The following is a 25,771-nucleotide window of genomic DNA, read 5'->3' on the forward strand; positions in this document are numbered from 1 at the left end:
ATAATATGTTGTAATAGTCTGAACTCCAGACCTCAGCTGGGTTGCTTGAGCAATTTTGACTCAGACAGTCAGAAATATTATAATTCTGATAATTTATCAGTACATATACATATTTTTATATCAATGTATAAATACAAAGCTGACACTTGTGAGACTTTAGAGGTGTGAGCATCACGGCAGATGCCTTTGTGTCAAAGTATCTGAGGATAAAACACAGAAAAGCATGAAGGAGATTTTCCTGGTCTGGCTTTTTATAGCAGATAACTGTGTTAAAAATATTCTGCAGTAGATCAAAAATGGAAGAAAACATGAATCAACATATGAACATTAACTGATGCTGCTGAAGTGAAGCAGGGCAAAGTTACAAAACTAAGCATTTTGCAATTTGGGATAATTTGTAAAAGTTTACATATCTTCGATACTGAACAGCATAAAGCCTTTCTTGTGGGAGGTCATTAAAAAAACAAAACAAAAACAGCAGCATAATGGTGGAAGTGTGATTTTATTATGGTGGAAGCAAAACAGCAAAAGTAAGAGGGAATTAATGACAATGTTTATCAAATGTGAAGTGTAGTTTTAGCTGGTTCACTGAATTTGGGTCAGAGAGTGACAAAACCTCCAGCATCAGAATCTGTGAGATGTCGGCTTTCAGCCCCAATGGCGCATCCGTGTATGTAAACGATCCGTGTTTTGTGTTTACGTCTTTTACCTGCTCTCATTTGATGTTTTAGCTGTTTGGTGGTTGTTGAAATAGTTTTGTGAGCTTTAACCTGAGATTCTGGCGTTTCTGCGGAAATACATTTAGATTTAAAAATCGATTCAGGATTCAATGCATCGATATCACTTTATTCAAGCTAAAAAAAAAAATTAATCCTAAAATCAATTTTAATTAAAATGCTGATGCAGGACCTCAAGAGAGCAGTGCATATAACCCGATCATATTGTCCACAATAATAAAAGTATTCATTTTCACGTGATGTAAAAGTGTTAACAATTTAAGTAAAGTTATCAGTGATATAATGATTCTGTGTATCTACTTTTGCTTTTGCACAAACAACAAGACAAAACCAGACATGTTTGAGAATGAAAGCGATGTGTCAGCCTGTGATGATTGTTAATTAGAAGTGAGCTTCTTGAACCTCTGACAAAGCACAATACTCTGAAAGATATGCAAAGAAAGTGTTGCCACTACAGGTGTAAACAACAAATTTGTTTCAACAGATGGCAAAGACTCAACATCAAGTACAACCAGATTATGAGGGAGGAGTATGGTATCATATTTATGTCAATAATTCCATAGAAGAGAAGCTAGAAGCTGGTGATGTGAAGCCCAAATGTAAGCAAATGACTCAACAGACCATTGCTGGAGAGCTCATAAATTATCACTTCATATGACAGTAAGAACAAACTGTAGCTGGAAATTAATCACAAAATTACACGGTAGAAAAGCAGCTGATTAAAGAGCTCAATTCAAGTTACAACATCCCAGTTTCAATTTTATTATGTGGCAAATTACTCATTCACACCTGAATGCATGGCAGGTTTGCTAAAAGAAAAAACAGTGCAACTCTTGCATCATTTACTGCTAATACATTTGAAGGGCAGCAGGACCAGTACGTGAGTCAGTGTGCAAGAGTTATTGTTGTTGTTTTGTGTTTTTAATTATATGAAAATCCTACACAGGCTGGTAAAACTAAAGTGTTATTTTATACTTTTACACTTGAAGTTGCAGTGTCTATTGCACCATAATGCTGCTGCTGCTGGTGGTGGCACCTTGTGGTAAAAAATTCACACTTTGAATTGCGTCATCATTGACAGTAAAACTGGAAAGGATGGGTGGAAATTGCCATTCATTTTACAATGTTCACTGTCCACCCCCCGACATAGAGGTCGGCTATTTAGGATGTGTAATACTCTTGAAACATAGTGAGAAACCTACTAAACATTATGTAGATAAGATAAACTATGGCAACCATGAGTAAACAAACAAGTGTATATGTTATTTCAGAGAAAGTAAAACACATTATTGACTAGCATCTTCCTCGTTATGTGGGAGGGGTGAAGATGGATGTTAACTTTCACCCTCTGAGTGTGTTTACCCATGCTGTGAAGTGTAGCCCTGACATTCTCCCAGTCTTAATGTCACACGATTTATATCATTATATTATCAACAACCCCTTACATTTTATTGAACAAGATGTGAAGGCCCACAAAAACGTGAATGCTTATCAGTACATTTATAATATGAAGCACCTTGAGGCGACTTATGTTGTGATTTGGCGCTATATAAATAAAATTGAATTGAATCAGTATTTTGTGTGAAGATGGGCATTCCATTTTGATATTGACACATCTGTGCATTATCCTTTAAACTGTCAACATAGCTCATTTGTGATTAACAACAATAATACTGAGGTAACTTGTTAAAGATAGCCATAATTTTCTGTCAGTAAGCGCTGCTGTTAGTTTACCTGTATTATCCGTGAATAGTTCACCCCTATTCACGATTAACACAGGAACTTTTTTTTGACGTGGCTCTATCATGAGCAGACTTGCACTTAACAAATAAACTATCTAATGATGTGACGTAATCAAAATGCTGATCAAAGGGAAAGCAGTTAAAACTTTTAAGACGCTAAAGTCTAATGCTAGCTGACATGATGTTACCTTGTAGAGTTATGTTGTTGATTAGCCATCAACAGTCAGCTGTCCAAAGATGGGAGGGTCGCATGACTTATCTGCTGACGATAACTTATTGTGATAATATCAAAATTTTATTAAATATGTTCATATAGGATTTCTTATGTTAGAACCCAAACTTCAGTTCATGAGTGAGACTGAAACAGAAAAGTGATTAAAAAACCCTCTTTCTGTCCTTGATGCAGAATATAGGGAGATTGTGAGGCAGAAAAAAAGAAGTAGTCATAATTTCTATGTAAACTTTCTGAGTGACGGGATATGATCGCTACCACTTATCACATCCAATATGGTGCCCGTGACATCACGTCCAAAACGTCCATATTGTCAGAAATACTATTATCAATTTCGTTTAAATATAGTGCTGTAATTTTGAGGCTATATTACTATATAATATATAATGAGGCTTACATCAAGTTATTACTGCTAAAAATGGTTTTACAAGTAACTGAATCATGGTATGTGCCTATTTTCTTTCACAAAGTGCTTGTGCATTTTGTCTTGATTTTTTTAATTAAATAAATAATGACAAGATGCAATATTTTGTTCATGTGTTTTTCATCTGAGCTGTCTTTTTAACACCTTGTGAAGACTAGACAAAAACAGTCTGAAAGAATTAGGCAAACAAAAACATGGTCTCAATGCAAAATGAATGATATATATCTATACAGGGGGTGCAAATAGCAGCATTGTGTGCTGAAAATTTACTCTGAAAATGTCGATTTAAAACATTTATAATAATACAGTATTTTGTTAGCTCCTCTTATTCATAAATGCATATTTAAGACTCTTTAAGGATGTGGAAAAACCTTGTACATGACAAAATTTTAACATCACCGATCCTACCAGCACAAGCAGTGCATTCATGTTTCCATTTGCTTAAGGTCTACAAGGCAATAGAAATTTTTATCAAAACATTCACATGCATCGCAGTCTTTTACAGTAAAGCTGTACGGATAGAATTAGAAAGCAGAAGATCTCAGCTGACCACATTTTAATCAACAATAGAAAGAGTCATCAAGCAGGCTTTCAAGCCATTCTGAATTCCCCTGTCTGGTGCACATCTCAGACGCCCCCGCACATGAACCATAACCCACTATATCTGCTGTATCAAAACAGCCACTGAAACCTACACTTCCCCTCGAGCCTCCGAACCAAGCCGAACCGTATGGGGAAGCCTGCCAATAGTGAGTGGGCTGTACCAAATATGTTACTGAAATGGGTGAACGTGGGAGGAGGAAAGAGGGTGCGCTGAGAGATCGCTGTGTGGATTTGTCACTCAAATAAGAGGGGGGTTGGTCAGGGTGGGGCTGTGGGGGCTATGATGAGGTAGGGGTTTTCCTACGATTATTCATGGACAATAATCAATGCAAGGGTTTTTCATGATTGTACTCGCCTCCGATAAAAACCTGCAACTTCGCTTACAAGAACTGTCTGTCAAACACATGTCATGTGTGGGCAGCGTCACCCTTCAGGCTGTGATTTCTGTGGCAAATCTAAGCTAAATTCTTAACAAAAGCTTGCTCAGTAACACACCTGGTACCAAAAAAAAAAAAAAAAAAAAAAAAAAACCTAAATAGATGAGACAGCTTCAGCACACGTCAGTGTTGACCGCTGCTTACAGGAAAATGTTGCTTTGGGTTTGTTTCCCGCAGTGTGGAGGGAACGAAAGCCTAACGGCAAATCAGGCTTTTCGGCCACCACAGAGAATGATTTGGGAATCCCCTTTTTGTATGTCTTAATTCAAGCCACCTCCATTTGTTTGCTACAACTGGTTTCTGGATCCTGGCAGGGTCAGCACCAATCCTCTCTCAGACATAACAGAGGAGGAGTTTGTTTGAAAAACCCTTGTTATTTGATGTTTGAAAGATCACACAGATGTAGAGCACCCCAGATTTTCTTTTTGTTCGAGTGCCGGCATAAAAAGAGAAAGGTTCTCTGAACTCTTCAAGAATAGTACCAGCAAACCCCCTCCCCCCAAACATCACCACCCCACCCAGTCGCTGAACACAAGTCCCGGTCTCACTAATCCAAACATGCCGCCATAATCCCTGGCTATCACCCAACTCATCTAGCAGCCAAGGAAGACGTGGAAACCAAACAAACGACAAGAGACAAAAGGCCACTTTCACCTTGATCAAGAAGGCAGGCTGGCGGACCCCTCTGGGAGGGAGGAGAGCAAAGAAAAGCAGATTTAACGTCAAAGACATGAAAGACATCGAAAGCAGACAGGGAAGATGAAGACTACACCTGAGATAGAGATAGATGATCAAAGAGGAAAAATGAGCCTTAGATCAGGAAAACTATACAGACAGAAAAACAAAAAGCAAAGAAGAACAAGGAAGAAGATTTATCTGCCACTACTTCCATTCTTCAAACAGTCAAAAAAGCAAACCTTAAAATATGGCAATGACTACAATGCATATAAAATGAACTTCTAACAACTTTCTTAAACTGTGACGGAAACTATGACAGCTGTTACGGTGCAGTACAGAGATGCCGCGTCTTGGCTGGATTTCACTGAAACCAAAGACATTGTACTTGCCGAGTTTCAAGCCTCTAAAGGCTGTGAAACTATGACAACACAAAAGACACGCACTGTACAAGGACAGATTATGATTTCTGAATTACTTTTTCACTTAAAGCTTTAGTTATTAATACTAGGTCAGGACAATTTCTTGGTAATCCAGAGACTCTGTTAGACAACAAACAACAAGTGCACACCATCCACTTTTGTCATTCTCTGTTACAATTCATAATCTGCCACAGAAACGCAGTGCGCTACCCTACAGCTACACTACAACACTATCCAATCTTAAAACTCTAAGAACTCATACAACTCATGATTCTGGCCGCTGACTTTAGGGGTTGTTGCAGCAGATCATCTGTACCCATAGCAGCCTGTCCCTAGCATGCTCCACCAACTAACATGTTCTCCTTCACTGGTTCTCTGCATCAACAAATCTTCTCTGTGGCATTTTTCTATTCCTAATGCCTGGCAGCTCCATATTCAGCATCCTTTACTTTATACATTCTTCCATCCTCTATACAAGTTCAAACAGTCTCAGCCCTGCCTCTCTTACTTTGTCTCCAAACTGCTCCACTTATGCTGATGATATCCTCTGATATAGTGATTTCAATTCCTGTCCATGCTGGGTGCTCCAAACAATATATTTTACCATATTGCTGCTAAGGCCCCAACACCATATTTTTGGCTCTGGAACGTAAAGTTAATGGCTATGCTCTGTAGCAGGTAGGGCGCTACCTCTCTATCTCCAATATTTACTTACTTTTAAGTCTGCTTTTGGGCTTAACCAACTCTTAAAGGAAATATCTTGTGCTTTGCGTTTTCCCATTTACTGATAAGTGGGTAATGTACAATGGATGTTAAAGGCTTTGTTCAACTGGGCTTTGAGGCTATAGAGGGGTGAGGGTAAACCAAAACAGTGAAGAAGCTGGCATCACACCCTAAACCCTTAGCACCATTTTTGTCGACATATACTAAAAAGCACTACTCTATTGTTTTATTTGAATTATTTTTGAGTGTACTAGCTGCAAAAGATGTGTTTTGTGTGCTGTGTTATTTGTTGTATAGAATTGGAAAAAATCTAACATCTTGGGTTACTTTGATACAAGCAAATCTTGCAGTGGCTTGGTGCCGAAATAAAACTAATTACATACTTTAGGAGATTTAAAATATGATAATAATCAAGCTTTTTAGTGCTATTGTGTATTTAATGTAAAAAATTTTACATTTTCTGTAAATTCTGTGAATCTCAGGCAACTCAACTTGAGTGAAGTGTTTGCAGCTGGGCGTCGTCTACCTGGAGTCGAGTGTTTTGACCGATGCATGAAACTAGGGCTGTTCGATATAACGATGTATATCGGATGACAATATAAAAATGTCCTTTTTCCATCGTTTCATTTAAAACTATCATTTGTTTCGTGGTGTCGCAAAATAAACTGTTTACGGCAATATTTTTTCATGGTTTTGATGATCACTGCAGTGGCTATATTAATTTGTTAAAGTTCTCTCTTTCTCTTATATTTAATATAACCACACTACAGGCGGACAAGCGCCTGTTTTTATGCGTTGTCGTTAGCAACAACGACGGTAAAACCATCGCATGTCCGCTTGTTTATTTTCCACATAAACCTTTCACAATAAAGCTCAAGATCCTGTTGAGACTTTTCAAAATAAACTGAATCACGTGAAAGAGTATGCAGAGTATTTACCGATGAGAAGAAAAAAAAAAGAGCTTTCAGGTGCTAAAAAATAAGCCTTAGACTCAAACGTTAGAACAGGCTTTTCCCCGCAGCACGCCCTGTAATAAATACTCACAAAGAAAACGGCGGCCGTTACAACTTATGTCTAAAAATGTATAGTTTCATGCATCGGTTAAAACACTCGACTCCAGCTACATGACGCCCAACTGGAAACACTTCACACAAGTCGAGCTGCCCGAGATTCACTGAATTTACAGAAAATGTTAAATTTTTGTGATTTATATCGTTATTGGGACGATAGATGTCTTATATCAGGATATGAGATTTTGGTCATATCGCACAGCCCTACATGAAACTACATTTTTAGACGTAAGTTGTAACAGCCGCCATTTTCTTTGTGAGTATTTATTACACGGCATGCTGCTGGAAAAAGCCTGTTCTAACATTTGAGTCTAAGGTTTTTATTTTGAGCACCTGACGGCTCTTTTCTGTCCATGTCCCACTTTTCAGAACCAAACCATGTCCATGTCAGAGGTAGCCCCTCGTTTAGAAATAAGGTCCTTGATTTGTTTTGACTGGTCCTTCTGTTTGTCATCATTTCAGTTTATTTTGAAAAACCTCAACAGGATCTTCAGCTTTATTGTGAAAGGTTTATGTAGAAAATAAGTGGACGGCAAGCGCTGGGTTTACCGTCATTGTTGCTAACAACAAAGTAAAAACAGTCGCTTGTTGTCCGTAGTTTAGTTATTTTAAATATAAGAGAAAGAGAGAACTTAACAAAAAGTAATAGGTGCATGTGAACATATTGGCCAGATTTTTACTTTTATAGTCATGTTTTTATTTTGGGGGACCTACACGTCCCTAGCTGGCTAGTTTTCTTCAATGGCTGCTCTATATCCTTGCGGAAAGCCCTAAATGTAAACAATCAGGGCGAGACAGAAAGAGAGTGAATGTTAAATAGACAGTTAGGCAGACAGAGGGAGAAGGGGGGCTGTTAATGGTTTTGTCTCTTTCATGCAGGTGAGTTTCCTGTGGGTCCTCTGTCCTAACACACTATTGTGTCCTTATCTACTTCCTCTCTCCTCCTGCGCAGACACTGCCTGTTTAGACTGCTGCTGCTCTCTTTCTCCTCCTCTCCTCTTATCTCTTCTTTCATTATTTCCATGCCTCCATCACAGCTGCAAGTAAACTGTGTATGCCACAGGTGAACAAAGCCTTTATACCACACTAGGTGTCATTTTATGTATATGCAACTGGCATTGCTCTTTAAGTTCACTTTATTTAAAAAATAAAATAAAATAATTTAAAAAAAAAAAAAAGGATAAACATGTTGTTTGTAACTTTTCCCCCCCAAGTGGTCACTTTACAGAACATAGCCATTATCTTTAGGTTCCAGAGCTCAAAATATCATATTGTGGCCTTAGCAGACATCTCAGATTACTGCCCCAAAACCTGGACATAAAGTAAGTAAATCTCAGCATATTGATCCATTTCTCTCCTTATTCTTAAAACTGTAACACAGGCGACACAAGCATGTCAAACTCATTTTACATCGTGGCCCAAATATAGCCCACTTTGATCTCAAGTGGACTAGACCAGTGAAAATGACCCTTTCTGTCAGTGTTAAGAGGTTCAACGACACACTGAATCCCTGGTATATTCTAATATAAAAAAGAAGTCTATTTTCAACAATACATTTCAGTTTTTTCTAGAGATGAAGAAATTCTGCTGTGGGAAATGAAAGACGTCTTTCAGCATGACTCTTAAATGTGCACAAGAAGAGAAAAGTTTCCGTTAGCTCAATGCACACTTTTCTGTGAAAAGTTATTGTTAAATGGCAGAATATGTTCTTTTTAAAAAACATAAAATAAAAATAAATTCTTTTACTGAAAACCCACTGTAAAAATCATACATTTTTAGAGTTGATAGTGAGAAACAGGTGTTGTCATTTGTATATCTATTTATTATTAATACAGTACCAAACATCCCCCCCCCTCCTTTTATTAAGATTACAGCTCACCTCAAGACTTTATGTCACATGACTTTGTCTGTTAGGCTACGTTCACACTGCAGGCGAAAGCGCATCAAATCCGACTTTTTGACCCTATTCGACCTGTATCCGATCATGGTATGACAGTTTGAACAGCCCAAATCCGATACTTTGAAATCCAACCGGGGTCACTGAATCCGATACATATCTGACGTTTTAGAAAGCGACTGCTGTTTGAATGGTCATGTCGCAATAAATCCGTCTTTTACGTCACTGACACAAGACAGACGCCAATTATCAGCGCCGGAGAAGACAAACGAGAAAGCATGGCAGCGGAAACCGGAGACGGAGCGAGGCATATGGGTAGACAATTCTATTCAAGCTAAACGACTCTGTGTCCATATATACCTCTGCACGGAGGTAGCAGCCCATGCTCCAGACAAGCCCATTGTTAAAACACGCACTCTCTTTTTTCTCAGTGTTCTTCTTTCTCTAATTAATTTGTCAAAATTCTGTCGGTTTCGACTGTGCAAAAATTGTTAGACGGCTGCAACAACACCTACTAACTCTGTAGCCGCCACTTTTACTTCCGTAAGCAGAGCGCGTTGTGTGTCTTCTTTTGCGCATGCAGGCTGCTTTGAGGGCCGTGAACCGTTCACACTAGAGCGTGTTTGCTGTCACATTTTATTTTGTAGTGTGAAGAACCACACAAAAAAAATCAGATTTGATCAAAAAATTGGAATTGAGCATTAAGACCTGCAGTGTGAACAAAGCCTTAATGACTCACAACTCTTTATCTACCCATCCCCATATCTATTCACATTTTCTGGCAACTACCACCGTTTTTCTTCACCGAGACCATCTCATGGTTATATTACCTTATTATCTCTGAGAATGAATCTCAGACATGTCTCATGTAGCAGCATAAAAAAAAAGAAGAAGAAGAAGGGATCCTTTCTTTTCTCCTCTCACTTCTGGAATATGGCATGACCCACATTTGATAAGAAAACCAAAGATAACACATTCTGTTACTTCTTGTGTTAACTGGTGGCGATGTCGGCATTACAGTCTTGTGTGTTTATGTTAGTGATGTTATGCTTGTATTATTCCTGATGGCATTGCCATTATCTGTTATTAAGGAGATGCAAATGTGACTACGTTGCTGACTACAAAAAAAAAAAAAAAAAAAAGTGAAGACACAACATTTCACCCACTCCCTCACTTCGAACTTGCCTGTGTGCACCACTTACCATCATTTGTTATAGCAGCTGGGTACATTTCCTTTAGCAGGTCACCAAGGGTGTATGCATTGCCTTCAGGTGAAACTGGTCGAAACAGCTTCTGGATGAATGGCCTATCGCTCATTGCCTGTAAGTAATGAGAGTAGAGGAAAGTATAGAATCATAACTATAGTATATCAAACATGAAATTTGAGTTTAACATCAAAGTTTTCGGTAATAGTTCTCCAGGCTTCTTGAGGGACATTCATTGCTCTTCTTTGGATGTTGGCTGCCTTCTGTTCTGTTCAGTAATGCCTCTGGAGAGGCCAATCCATGACTGAGTGTTCAATTGTTTTTTGTTCTACCCAGGTACACTTTTACTGCACTGGTGTTGTGTTTGGACAACAGTGAGTGTAGGCACTCAATGCTGAACTGATGAAAATTTCATATTCTCCCATTCATAATACCTGCTGCCACTGATTTCCAATCTAGTTCTTGTATACTTTGGCATACTTCAGCCTTTTCACCTCCATAAAAATAGCTTATTGAAGGCTACCGTTCCAATGAGACCATTTCTGACGAGGCTTTAGTGAACACTAGATGAATTAACCAGAGGCTCAGACGTTAGGTCATTGCTAGTTCATAACTTCAAGTCAGACATTAAATATGGATATTCATTCCAACTTCCATGCTAAGGAAAACTAATAAAATTTCAATATTTTACTCATCAGACATGTGATATTAATTTGAAAAATTCCTGGGACAAAATATCCCGTAAGTGGGCCATTTTAACGTGAGAAAACACCAGAGGAAATTTTAAGGCGAGAAAGAGTTCACAAGGTTAAGATGGAGGAAGAAGTCCAAAACACTAAGCATGCAAATGCTGTGAATAAACAGTGTTCTGAGCTCAGCTGAGAATGTGTTGCTTTGATGAGCTTGACTGCTTAGAATGTGATTTAGCAATCTACTGCATTTCAACATATGTTACAATTGATGCTGACATGTTTTACCAATTTGAACAAGCCTGGAAATCATTAAAGAGTGCTTTAGTATGTACTTGGCAGAAAAATCAGCTTCTACCAAAACTAAAAGCTCATCTGGCTCATCCTCAGGTTCTCAGAAGCAGAGAATAGTTCAGTGAACCATAGAATTAAATGTGACATCTTTTATTGTTTCATGATAGGAATACTCTTCTCCAAGAGATGGTTTGAGGTTATGGAGAAGGTGGTTTTCTCAGTAAACTGGGTTCTTTCTCGCTGTTCCACAAAAGTGCTGCTGCATAGTGAATAACAAATAAACTGAACAAATATTTGATCAAAAACCAAATAATGAAAAGCAGAAAACTGAAGAAAACTCGCTAATTATTATTTATCTTAGCCGTTCCTTGTTTCCCGTTTACCCACATTTTGTACATTCCTTCTACGATAAGAGCTTTACTGTCTCAGTGAGACAGTTCTAGGTAACAGTGACCGCTAAAAGCCCAACATGTAAACTAAGCAACTATTTATAGGGCAGTGAACAAATGTGACGTATGTAGCAAATATCCCCGCGAGTGTTCATCAGAGGTCTTCAGATGCTGCAGATTGCTCAACCAGCCACCACATTCCCTGAGTGAGATGTGTGGGAAATTACCAGGAGGCAGCACAAAAAAAAACAAAAAACGCAGTAGACTGTGTCAGAAGCCGATAATGGACTTCACAAAGCACAGGATTCAAGAGAGTCTTTCCTGGCATATTGGCATGCCCTTTGTCACAAATGAATGTCACTACTTTCAAAAATAGTGAGCCAATGAAAACAAAACTTTCTCTTCAGTGATGAAAAATGCACGATTGGTTTTAAAATGGTAGATGGGCTGGCTCTTATGTAGACTCACACCACACCGCTTTATACAACATGCCTCACTCACCCATACGAGCATTTTTTCTACACCTAAATACTATCTAGTATTCATACATGAATAATTGGATCAGAGAGCAACTTAGGGTTCAGTATCTTGTCCAAGAATACATGGGCTTACAGACTGGAGCAGCCAGGGATCAAACCTGCTCAGGATGACCTGCTCATTCCTCTGAGCTACAGCCAACCCAATATGTGATGTTAACAGCAAATAAAATAAACACAAATAAGAATACATTTACAAATAGCATCATTTTACCTGTTAGGATAAAAACTTTAAACTGTAGAAATCACCTAACTTAAAACCACACTTCAAAATATAAAAACATTTTTTCTCTCCTCTACACCAGTCTAGGTAGAAACCCACTCTTTGTGGTTTCTTCCTGTTGAAAGATTTTTTCGACTCCACTACTGCCAAGCACTAAAAGGGAAATGTTGGTTTCCACCCAACTATATAAAGTGCCAAAAAAAGTATTTTCACTTTTTAAATCATTATTAGTGAAGAATAATAATAATAAATGTCTAGGGCAAAATATATGTGTGCCTAAAAGTGATATACCACTTCCATGCACTTGCAATATCTGTAAAAAGGCATACAAAAAGCACAGCTGCACAATGATTTATTCATAACACCATAAAAATATTGTGACACCCCTAAAATACCCCTGAAGTGTATTAAATGTGATTCTAGTACGTAAGCATCTATGTTCTTCGTAAGGGTTTTTCTCCCTATCGCTTCAGAATCAAGTTAAAAATTCATTAGTTCTTGTTACAGTGACCCATGTCCTCTGGACTCAATCCAGATGTCAGCAACTCTTTGTGACTTTTGCGTGCCATTTGATTGATGAAGCGAAACATTACACCATGAAATTTTATTTTAAATGGTTGTATGTTTGACGGGAAATTAACCAATTACTGAAATCAAGAGAAGCAAACTTGTGCACCACACCCGTCTGCAACAAAGCATGAATGCTGTATTTGCTACATGTTGTCCTAATCTGTAAATCATCAAAAGGAAAAGCACTCCCATGTATGCTCGCTTTTGTATCAAGTATTATAATAAAGTGAATAATTGACTAGGACAATGAAAAAAAATCATCTGCAAAGATTATATCTCCTTTTCACTTAAATTTTGAAATTAATTAGATTATTGCCTATCCCCAATTATCCAATTATTAAATAATGAAAACAGCTGTAGTCATAAAGTCAGTGTTTTAAAATGTGTGTACATCACAAAATAGCATCTTTTTAATTGTATGCATTGTATTGCATAAAACTATGCAATCATTTTATTACAATTAAATTCCAATGGGAAATTTTGGGCCTTTCTCTACCTGCTGAGCATTGTTAGACAATGGAAGAAATGTGTCCTCACAAAGAAAAACCTAGTACAGGCAGATACCCAACCTGAGGTGTCAAACGGAGAGTCTGACACACTATAGGGCTAATCATGGAGCCGTAAAAAGGAAACCAGCAAGGACAGGGATCGAATAACCGAGTGGTAACTACGCACCACAGAGCCAGGCGTGAACCAGCAAGAAGAAGCTTGCAGTAGAGGTGCGAAGCCTATGCTCAAGTTACACAGAAAAACTGAGTCACTGACAGGAAGCATGGCCTTTCGTGCGGGATCATCTCCAAGGGCCAGAGCAGAGAGAGTGTGCTAAGTGACAGCTACTTCATTGCATTTTTAAATTGGCATCATGAATTATTGAGCCAGTTGGCATACAAAGAAGGTGCTATTGATCCCTTGGGAGAGAAGCGTGATACTGTTTGGATGAAGACACTTTTCTTTTTAGCTGGCATGACACCTTAGCTGCTACAGCAGCCCATGACAACAAAAAGAGGGCGAGGTGTCACTGGGATTCAGGTGAAAAGAGATGAACCGCTCTCGCTGAGTGAAAAGAACAGTGGAACTCAAGACGTCGGCTAATTGATGGAGGAGATTCAATCCACCTAATTGAAGGCAAAACAATGGATGACGCCTAAAGCACTGTCAATCCATATGTGTTTCTACAGACTGAGTGGGGTGAGGCAAAGGATTACCACTGAACTCTGAGACCATCCATTGGTATATTAAAGTTTCAACTTCATTTTCCTCAGAGCTTGACATGGACACCTACGGAGGAAAAACTATCACACGACACTGACACGTTTGACAGAAGTGGGCTTTTGATACAGTGCTCACTGTTTTACTTTGGTCTCTGTGGCATCACCAACATTTAAGCACTGAAAAACAACAACTACAAACAGCAGTTTGCATTTATTTAATAATCTAGAAGATAACATAATACATCGACTATGGTTACTTCTGAAAAAAAAAAAAATCAAACATATCAGTTAATATAAATTTTGCTAGTACCTTAGTCTGTGCATGAGGCTAGAGTAACGAGGGCTATAAATTACCTTTTTTTTTTTTTAAACCAACATTATTGCTTTTGTGCTCACAGCTATAAAAAGTCATGTTGAAAAATAGGTAGTTATGGCAACTAGTAGTCTTGCTAGCAGGTCATTCTACCATAGCTAGCTAGTGCTGCCTTTTCCATGACTTAAATGGGAACTGGAATCCAAAGTTATCCCAGACAGAGAATACCCTAACACCAAGCGATATATACAAAATAACTAGGGGTGGGGGTTTAACGTGCTATTTTCGATTAATTAGTTTGAAAAAAAGTAAAGCATCTAAATGCACTTTGCATTACAAAGGAAAACTTTTGTCAATGCATGATTTCATGGTATACCGATTATGCTAGCAGTTTGAGTACCAACAAAAAGTGTCAGCAGACCAAACTTGATGAAATGGCTGGCTTCAGGACCAGAAACAAGAGGAAATTAATAAGTCAACATCGGACAAAGTTGCAAATTCTCTCGCAAAATGGATTGGTCTGGACTGTCAGTGGTAGAACATAGGGGGTTAGAAAATGCGCTACAGATTCAGATGAGGAAGCCCTGTGTAACCATCAGCAAGACAGACTACAGTGGTGGTCCAGACGAGCAGGGACCCACCCACAGCTTTCTGTCCTGGCCTGAAACTATTTGATTAGTCCTGCCACTTCTGTCCCATGTGAGAGACTTGCAGGTCACATAGTAACAAAAATGCAAACTTGAGCTCTGAAAATGTGAACAGGCTAGTTTGTCTAAGGCTACGTTCACACTGCAGGCGAAAGCGCATCAAATCCGATTTTTTTGACCCTATGCAACCCATATCAGATCATGGTATGACAGTGTGAACGACACAAATCCAATATTTTCAAATCCGATCTGGGTCACTTTTGTATGTGGTACTGAATCCGATACATATCCGATGTCTTAGAATAGTCATGTCGCATTAAATCCGTCTTTTACGTCACCGACACAAGACAGATGCCAATTATCAGCTCCGGAGAAGCACCCAATAAGACATCGCGAATGCTTCCTGGCCATCCAGCGTAGATGTCAGTGAAACTGTTGGGAAGACAACGTTGGAAAAACGTGAACATTTTATTTATACTGTATAATCTGCAGATTCTGACAGGATTCTGCGACTATCCTTTGAAGCACCGCTCCTCTAAAACAGCAATAAGGATAATTATTAGGTTATCTACATTATTATGTAAAAAACAAAATAACTTGGGAAACGTAAAGTCCGAAGTCTTTATATTAACCCTTTAAGACCTACCATAGAACCAAGTCCGCCACAGCTTATATTATATTTTTACATGCTGTAGAGCCATTTTTGGGAGCTTTTCAAGTTGCTATACATCAATACAACCATTACAGCCTAAATGTTAATAATATGCATGCATAAAGTGCATAGTAATTACATAAATTGCAAAAAAGTGCAATAAACGACAAAAAAATTGAAAATTGTTTTTGTTTTTTAACATATATTTCTAGTTAGAGAAATTTAAGAGGCTTATCCCTCAAAACTGTAAATACAAAAAAGTTGCACAAAATAGTTTCCCACCACAGGAAATTTATTTTGAGTTTCTTCATAGTTTTATTTTTGAAATACACCAATTTCTATACACTGCAGGAAAAACGAAAATAAATATTATAGTGCAAATTTGCAAAAAAGCAGCATATGCATCAAAATAAACTATTTCCAGCAGTGCAATATGAGTCCTAAGCATCCCAGAAACGACACAGAAAGTCATAAAGTCAAAGATAACTTTTAAAAACACCAGTATAAGCTCATGAGGCCTTGATGGTAAAAAACTACATTTCCGCGAAAATGACGTCACTTCCGGTTTCGGGCAGGTCATGGCGGACATGCGATAGTTCACGCTGATGGACGTAGGAAGTGTTATGAACAGCTGATCAGATCGGCAAAGCGTGTTTCTGGAGTATTATGTTTTTGTTGCTGCAAGTGCTTTTTATGCAGTTTTTGCAAAGCTGTATGTGGAAGGAAACTGTGACCTAGGACAAGCTGATGGCATAAGATGTAAGTACAACTCCTCCGGTTCCTATGCAAAAAAAATTATTGCGCTAGCTCACATGGTTGCAGTGCTACCGGGATTTAAAAATAGTTACGCAAAACGGAGCGTGCCCGCTCTGACCAGTTTTAAAGGGTTAAGGGCCATCAGTCAAACAATATTGTTTGCTCTGGGTCTAAACAGAGCGCGTTGTGTGTGACGTCTTCTTTTGCGCATGTTTGCTGTCGCATTTAATTTGTAGTGTGAACGAGCAGACAAAAAAAAAATCGTATTTGATCAAAAAATCGGAATTGAACATTAAGACCTGCAGTGAACGTAGCCAAAGTAACTGGCTGAAAGAGATGGACAGTAAATTGTGAGTCCAACAGATTTGTTATTTTTTGCACCAAAATGTTTAATGTTCACACTGTTTTAGCCTAATGTACAAAATAATGTTAGCTAAGGTTATTCAGAGTTTAAAGGTGAAGCTGTATAAATAAACTTATACGTTTCTGCCTTATTTTTTTAAGAAGAAAAACTGAACTTTATGTTAAACTTTTTATTATTATTATTATTTAAAGACAATACCATTTTGAAAATGTACTTAAAGTTCTTAAAATAACACTTTATTTTGAAGTCTGCACAATTTTGGCCAGGGATATTATTTTTTTTCCTCTGTTTTGCATTGAAATGCAGTTTCAATGCATTTTCCCCCATAGATTAAAAGTGCTTGAGTTTACAATATTTATGTCCATGTCTATTAGTTATGCCCAATAAAATCCTTTAAAATTTAAAAAAACAGACAAAAAAAAAACCCCATTTGCGCTTTGGGGCAAATTTTCTTTTGCGATTAATCAAGATTAATTAATTACAAAGTATCTAATTAATTAGATTTTTTAATTGAGTCCCACCCCTAAAAGTGAAAAAACCAGGGGTATTTTACTGTCTCGTAGGGTTAGGGTTGTTTTTTGTTTCAATCGCTGCACAATTTCTGCTCCAAAAGGCTTGGCAGTAACAGCAGATTAGAAATACTGGAAACTTATTACTGTAAATGCTGCAAAACATTCTTCCCGAGTTCAACAAGCAATTCACCTGTTGCCTGTGGCAAGATTACGCACAACTGTTTCCAGCATTCCCAAGTTTTGTAATTGTCTGTGTAGTCATCACCTCCCCCTCTTCTCACTCAGCCATTACAAGATATCTCGGAGGCAATAAACCTGTATTCTTCGAAGCAGGCACCCTCCGAACACCACAACAGAGGTTGCTGGAGGCGGACTGCCTGCTTTCACATCAGGGGCTTGTGACTCAGCACTTAGTCACGGAGCAGGAACAGAGAGGAGTACCTGTACAGCAACAATGTAAACGGTCTTCAAAAGCAGGATAGTAATTTTCACTTTCCGTGCAGCGAGACGGTCGGCCCTGTTTGCCTCTTTAAATCACTGAGTGGGTCACTGCTGGAGCAGAAAGATTCACTTGGTTCTTTGGTTTCCAGTGTATGTGCGCGCGCGCGCGCGCGCACACACACACACACAACACACACACACACATTGCACACACACATACACACCCAAACAACCCACACAGAATAACACGAGAAAAGTGCTCAAGTGGAAGCAATTTGATGACAAATACAAATAAATGAAAATTGCAACACAAAAACAGAAGCTTGAAAAGGCAGATGTATAAGTTCACACAGAAAGGTAGTTGTGAAAAGTATGTCAAGACCATCAAAAAGCTATTCTGAGAATTTGTGGTTGTTCATTAACCTTACCTAAATAATTTACACTGTTACAGCCTGGAGGGAAAACAGGGTTTAAAATATAAATCTGTCAATTTGATCTGACCAGAACAGAAACAAAGCAGCATTCATAAAAACAGAAGTTTAATTCTACGAATAATAATTATTAATGATGTTTGTGGGAGACAATGCAGACACACGCACACACAGAGACAAATGTGTTGTTCGTGCCAATGAGGTGTCTTCATCTCCATAAGGACAGCAGGCCAGACGGAAATGAGCCCTCTGTTATTTGGACTGAGTGTTGTCATTAATTCTGTCTGCATCAAACCCAGCACATGTTATTTACACTAAAGACCACAATCTGGCTTTGAAGGACTCACTGAGGGAGGGTGTGTGTGTGTGTGTGTGTGTGCGCGTGTTTGTAGGTGGAGGGTAGGGGTGTCATTTTTCAGTTCAAGGCAGCCTCGTGTTAAGTCATCCACAATGACTCCTGAGTGCCAAGCAGCTTTGTTCTTCTCAGCGTCTATATCATTTCAATTCTAGTCTATCTAGTTTTTTTTTCCAAAGCTTGTGGCTTAGCTTGATTTTATCATGCTTGGTCTTGCCATAACAAATCTAGCTAGCAAAATACTATACTCATAGCAACAAAATATGCCTTGGAGAGCTGCTACAAACTTTGTTGTTTCAAATAAATTGTAATTTTTTTTTTGCTTGCTTTAATTCCTTCCTTTGTTTTGGCCTTTGTAGTGGAGCATAAAGCTTTTTAATTAAAGGATAAATCCAGTTCTAGATCTTTTCCCCCTAATTCTAGGACTCACTCTTCAAAAGTATTAATGTTCCACTCAAAAAGACAAATCTGAGGAGCGTAAACTCCGACAAGATGAATGAGTTAGTTGTGTGTGTAGAGACCAAAGCCAAACTTTTAAGTGTCGTTAAGAGGACCTCTTCTGACCTGGTTAGATTACCATGGTAACTGCATATTTAAAGATGCATAATGCTGCATATTTATTTCTATTCTTAGAGTTTCCTACTGAAATCAGCTGTACAAATCACTAGTTCTTTTCCTGATGACATTATCAAGAGCAATACAGATTCTCAGTTGTAGGGATATTTTTTATTTCCAAATCTGTTGAGCCAAACTTTGCTAGATCAATATCCATATATTCAAATAGGAATGCTGAACAAATAAGTATATTTTTATGCAAGCTCCTGATTTGCTGGCTGGTATGTTCCACACTTGTGATACTGCTTAAAAATCAAAGCAGCCATCTTTATTTGTCACAGATAACAACCATAAAAAAAAAAAAAAAAAAAAAGACTTTCACTTCGGCTTGAATAAAAAAAATGTTATTTCTATATATCAGCCATTTCCCCTGGTGTTAGAAATAAATGGCAGCAACGAAAGAGCACTTAGTGATACAATAAACATGGGTTAGGGTTAGAATTTACAAATTTACAAGTTGCTGCCTGTGGACATTTGAAACGTACTTGGCAAACGGAGTATAATCCATTTTCTGAACAATAAAACAAATGTGCCCTTTTATAACCCTGATGAACAAATCCTGGATTAAGAAGGAAAGGTAGTAACTGTTGTTGTTGTTATGCTGACTATGTCTAATAGGGTTCTTAGGTTTTGTTGAGCCAACCACTGCTTCTTTAACATCGGCCTAGAGACCTGTCAGCAACCATTTGCCAACCACCAGTCACAAATGGGAAAAATGTGTATTCCCTAATGAGTTAATGCTTCCTGGCAAGTCAACTTCTCAAGTCTCATTCATGCAGGTCTAGAGACTCATCAGCAACCTGTTAACTGTTGATCGCTAGGGAAAGCGTGTATTTTGGCTGCTGACAGTGGTTTCTGGATGTTGCTAGTATGAAATTAGTTGCAAAGAGGTATACGGCGCTGCACTGAAAACCTCCTTGTAAATGCTTTATTTGCTAATAGGTTGCTGTTGTTCTGTATGACAGACAGCATAACCTGGCTGCAATTACAGGCAAACTACTCAACAAGTGGTAGTGAAAGAGTGAAAAGTGGTTTAGTTTGTGCTACTCATAGAGGAAAATTGTGAGTCGTTGCAAATTAGCTGGTGTCTTTTACACTAACGACAGACAACCGCAGCAATCTGCTAGTGACCAAAGCAATCATAAGGCGGCTTTTGGTGCAGCATCATCTTTGCAGCTGAGCTCGGCAGACGACCACTCACAACCAGTCAGAAACATGCATTTTTCTCTTGATACCAGTGGTTGACAGATGACTGCTAACAGTCCTCTACAACTGTGTTGTTGAAGCATAATCCAAAGAAAGGTCTGGCTGTGTTGAACTAGCTTCATACTACTCCTCTGGGTTTGCAATGAGTTTTTAAAAACATTAAACTTAAGATGATCAGGTTTAGCCAGACATTTTCAGACACTGGATATGTAACACTTATTGCTTAATTGAACCCTTAAAGTGAAATAGACCAGTCTTACATTATTGCAAACATAATACTAGAAGTGATGGAACAAGCCATCATGTAAACTATGTGGAAGATTTAACAATACACCAAGAGGTGTTATTAACTTGGTTCTATTTTGATTATTACAGAATCCAAAACTGTTCCTGTGCTGTGTGATCATACAGGTGCAGCTGTGCCATGTCATATCGCCAGTGATGTCAATGTACGTTTTTACATGATATAAAAGTATCATATTGCAATATTAATGATATGGTTGTACAACGAGACTAGCCCAAGCATATCTGAGAACGAGAGCTGTGTGGCAGCCTCTGATGATGATTTTGTGGCTATAAAGATAGCTACATCAACAACCTCTAGAAAAACACAATACTTTGCAAAATATGCAAGAAGACTGTTACCGCTTAAGGTGCAAACACAACGCTTGTTTCACCACTCGAGGTAAAGACACACTCGAGGTAAAGACACAATCGAGGTAAAGACACACTTGTCGAGCACAACCAAGGTATGAAAGCACGCGAGGAGGATATATTAGCAAAAGTAAACAAATGACTCAACCGAGCATCTCTGGATCAGTCACTCGTTGCACTCCATATGACAGGAAGAGCAAACGGTGGATAGAAATTACTGATGCGGTTACCTGGTGGAAAATCAGGGCCTTAAGCAACTGGTTAAAAACCTCGACCTATGATAAAAAAATATTTTTCACCTGAGATGTTTTAATTCACTTTTTAATTTGTGGCAATATGCATGCCGCTAAAGAGTTACAAGGTTAAGTGACTTTAGTCATAGCACTATATTACAGCACTTCACTACCCTGCTGCTGCTGGCAGCTTATTAAAATAAATTCACACTTTAATTTAAGTAGTTTGTCACCAATGACAGAAGCTCGTTGGAAAAAAAGGATGGAAAATGCTCTTCATTTGTTTCCGCGAATAACCCTGCTGCCTACAAGCTGCAATCATGACAAAACATTGCTTTTTAAAAATTTCAGAAATATCATTCTTGGAAATTTCCTTGAAATACTGTGAAGTAATTTTGTGTCTATATTGCCCACACCTAGTTGGAGGTATGTAATCAGCATGTAATAAACTAATAAAATAAAGGAATAAATGCCACTAACTTTGTCAATTAGGAATTATTACTGAGTTATCCCCAATTAGCCTCATTATCTCAAACTGTAACTATGTCATAAAGAAGCATTAAGTCTGTAGACAGAACACCGTAGAGCACAGCATTTGAGAGAAACGACAACAAACAAAAACAAAAGGGTGTCTGGTCATCTAGGTAAAAGCAAAACATTGCCTTTCTAAAAGCAGGCTACTTACTTAGCCACAGTTACTGCTCAGCAAAGCTGTGCCGTACTTATGAAACAGTACAGACATTCATGAGTTTTGGTTTCTCCAAACAATTTTTGCAAACTTCTGTGGACACTCATAGGACTTTAAGACCGTGAAAGTAATTGCCAGCACTGCAGAAAGCTGCAGTATTTTTAAGATCATAATGAACTGATTCTGTTCCCACTCTTCTTTAGACTTTCCAGACTTTCTTTGGTTGTAAATATTTAGCAGTTTGTAAGACTAAAACCACACCATCTCCACAACAATCCAGACTTTTCAGGAATGATGCTGACATTCTCTAGTGTATTTGGAAATTACAATGTGAGCTCGTAACAGGCTTTGATGCTACAATTGTCATGAAACCAACACAGCTCATAAATGACCATTGAAACTTTCAATTAAGTCATGAAAAATGTCCAAAAGTAGAAAGGTTTGGGTTTCTTCAACCCACGAGAAGTTACATAGCTTTGTGGCTGCAACAAGTGCATGTCTGAGAGGGCGGGCTGAGCTGGTTGGACTGCATGTTTCTGTGTACCACTTTAAAGCGTCGCTAATGTTTTATTACTGAAAACAAGAATGCTTTTGTTGAAGTGTAAAATGTTTTATTTATGTGCTGAAGATGTGAAAGTAAAAACAAGCATTTTCAGCTTTGAATTTCATGCAAAACAGTCAGCGCTGACAGTGACTGACAGCTGCTCCGTCGCCCTTGTTGTTGTGTAGAATGTAAATGCTGCCATATGTGGAGCCCAGCACGTCTAATTAAAACTTAAAACACTTGATAATAAATCGTCATGATGGGAAATTACCAGCAGTCACAGCAGATATGGTGACGGAAAAATATGCTTAGTAGGAAAGTTCACTCTAGCATCTTACCATTACACTGAAGTCCTGCTGTGCTATTAACATCTACAAATCTCTTTCGGTTCCATAACATAACACTTGACACAGTCATTTAAGACCAGATCTATTTTTTGCACTGTTTGCCACTCCATTTTTTTCATATTATATTTCCTAACTTGCCTTGACAGACTAAAGTTTTAAATTGTTCACAGAACAACAGTGATGGGAGTTTCTGCACTCACAATGAGGCATTAGACTCAAAGCAGACTGTCAACATGTTTTGCTACAAAATTCCAGATGTGTTCATGCCATTTACTTCCCTGACTGGACTGAATGATACTCTTCGGTAAGATAAAAACAGACTTGTTTTATATATGTTTACAGCGGTGCTACAGATTCGTCCATTAGCATGCCATGTTTTGTTGTAGAAATGCATTTTTACTCATTCTGTGAACTGTACCAAGTACTCTAGAAGTTGTAAAGTTCATTTTCCAGACGTTTTTCGGCCATTTGTGATCGGTGTAGAAACCCCCAACACTTGACTCAAAGCGCTTTCCCCCACTGTCTGGCTTGCGACGGCTAATGTTTTCCAGTTGCTTATTCATCCCTTCTTGTTTCTGTGCTCCAAAGGGACTTTTTACCTGAGTCAGGATTAAGCTATATCGGCGTAGTGGAAACACCCGACCTGAGGCTGCTTGTCTGCCTGCACCTCCTTAAACCAGACTGAACCCTTAGGCTTACACATTGGCTGAACATGGGTCAATGAAACTCCTGACAAACTTGTGAGTGTTACAGGTATCAAATGTACAGGGACAAATGAATAACTTCCCCAGAAACCCAGGCACAACGGATCACACGCATATTGCGAGAAATATTTTGTTTTTTTGATTTGCTTACATCATTTACAGAGCGACTGTTTTATCATAGGTCATGACTACAAGTAGGAACATGTAAAGCAATGAAGTTACGGGCAGCATGAAAAAGAAATTAAAACCACCTACACTCAGGTGTCAGGTGAATATTATGACTGGCATGTAAATCATTCCTCTGCAAACTTGGCTGTGTGTTCTAAACTGAATGAACCAAGGCTCTTATTGTTTATTAAAGTTATGACTATACCAAGAAAAGGTCCAAGAAGAGGTTAACATGGATGACTGACAAGATTTTCTTTTACTGTTAATGTAGAGTTATAGCAGGCAGAAGCAATATTTACCCATCCTTAGGTACAATTCTTAAATTGTGTAGGAATTATTATCTGAGGGTTTAAAATTAAAAGAAAGAAGAGTTCATTTTATCTTTCATTTCATCAAGAGTTCTAGTCTTTTCTTTCTTTCTTTCTTTCAAATCAACAGGCTGTTTTAAATACAGATCGTGACTCCAAGTAATAGATTCTGTGACCTCAACAGTAGACTACAGTAGACAAAGAGAGGCAGTGAGTAGCTGGAGAAATCATTGGTTGATTTATCTGCTAAAGAAACACGCTTTACTTTTGCACAGCCCTTTGGCACCATCTACAGGGCAGAAGAGGAAAATTTCCCTTTCAATGAATTAAAAATACATTGTGCAAAGTGGAAATACTATGTTCAAAGCATATTTCTGTGGGGGAAAGAGTTTGGTTTGTGGTTTTTAAGTTTTACTCGTGTGTCCTTATGCATGTTACCTGGTATATCCTGAAAGGGATGTATCTGAAGCCTCCCTCCTCAGTGGGATATTCCATCAGCTTCCTGTTCATGGCCCAGAACTGGTCGAACTTATCTGACACAAAAACAGACACATAACATAAAAATCACACAAAGATAAAACTAACTTTTTAATAGGTCATCAGTATGCCTATTAGACCCCGTCCCTAAAAGATTACTCAAATAAGTCCTACCATTAATAAAAATTATTGTTATTACACTTTTTCTTTATATATGTATCACAAAATAATTCAGGCTGCTGTTCCTAAGTAATTCCTTAAAAATCCCTTACTTGATTTCAAACCTTCCTTTCATTCTGAAAACTCTTCCAATTCTTGTTGTAAATCTGCTATGCGATAGTTTGCAGAGGAATGATTTATTTGAAGAGTTTCAGTCAGAATTTAGAGTTCACCATAACAACGAAACAGCGCTAGTGAAGGTTACTATTTATTTTTTATGACCTTAGACAGTGGACTGATCTGTGCTTGTCCTGCTCGACCTCAGTGTAGCACTCAATACCACCTACTACATTTTATTACAGAGAGTAGAATACACCGTTGGTATTAAAGGAAATGTTCTGTGCTGCTTTCAATTGTACTAATGTGATAGATGCAAACTTTCACTTCCTCACAGACAGAAGTTAGCAACGTGGCTCCACAGGGTTCTCTGCTGTGACCAATATTTCTGACATCACACAGTTATACTGTTAGAAAACGCTGTAGTGATGTTGCTGATGCCGATTACCTTGGAATATTTATCTCTAAAGCCAGGTGACATACATAAACTTTTTAAACCACAGGTACATCTGACATCTGTCATTTTTACTTCTAAATTACGAAAAAAAAAAATTGATTATTGAACAGAAACATGGCGTCTATCCAGGCATTTACTCTGAATAACATTATCCGGCCTCCAGCACTGAGAAATCTCTGAGTCATTTTTGACCAGGATGTGTCTCTTAACACTCACGAAACAAATGCCTAGGATAGCCTTAAATATATGCAATACTATTAAAATGAGAAACATCTGCCTCAGAGAGCCGTTCTAAAAGTCTTCAGTTCATCCAGATCACTGCAGCAACAGTACTAACAGGTCCTGGGTTGCTAGTGGGCTGGGATGGTGCTGCTTGTAGTCTCTTCTACTTAACAGACAGTTCTTCCTTTTAATGTCCCCAAATGCTTAGGGCAATGATTCTCAAAGTGTGGGCCGTGAAGATTAAAATGACTCACAGTGACATAATTATATAAAATGTATTTACTTATATAAAAAGTGAATGAAAACTGGTCATAGGAGGTGG

The 25,771-nt window shown here is 38.2% G+C and overlaps 1 protein-coding gene across 2 annotated transcripts in view; it reads right to left on the reverse strand.

The window, feature by feature from the left end:
* atg5 (ATG5 autophagy related 5 homolog (S. cerevisiae)) overlaps positions 1-25,771 on the reverse strand; it is a 47,961-nt gene that overhangs the window by 13,279 nt on the left and 8,911 nt on the right. For both annotated transcript variants that reach the window (XM_005929492.2, XM_005929491.2), the window contains exons 6-7: positions 24,456-24,550; positions 10,165-10,282 (exon numbers count right to left, since the gene is read on the reverse strand). In XM_005929492.2, coding sequence (XP_005929554.1) covers positions 10,165-10,282; positions 24,456-24,550 — 213 coding nt within the window. The remainder of the gene's footprint in view (positions 1-10,164; positions 10,283-24,455; positions 24,551-25,771) is intronic.

Source organism: Haplochromis burtoni, unplaced genomic scaffold (genome assembly GCF_018398535.1).
Source record: "Haplochromis burtoni strain Fernald_Lab_line unplaced genomic scaffold, NCSU_Asbu1 Contig_124, whole genome shotgun sequence".
Classification (NCBI taxonomy): domain Eukaryota; kingdom Metazoa; phylum Chordata; class Actinopteri; order Cichliformes; family Cichlidae; genus Haplochromis; species Haplochromis burtoni.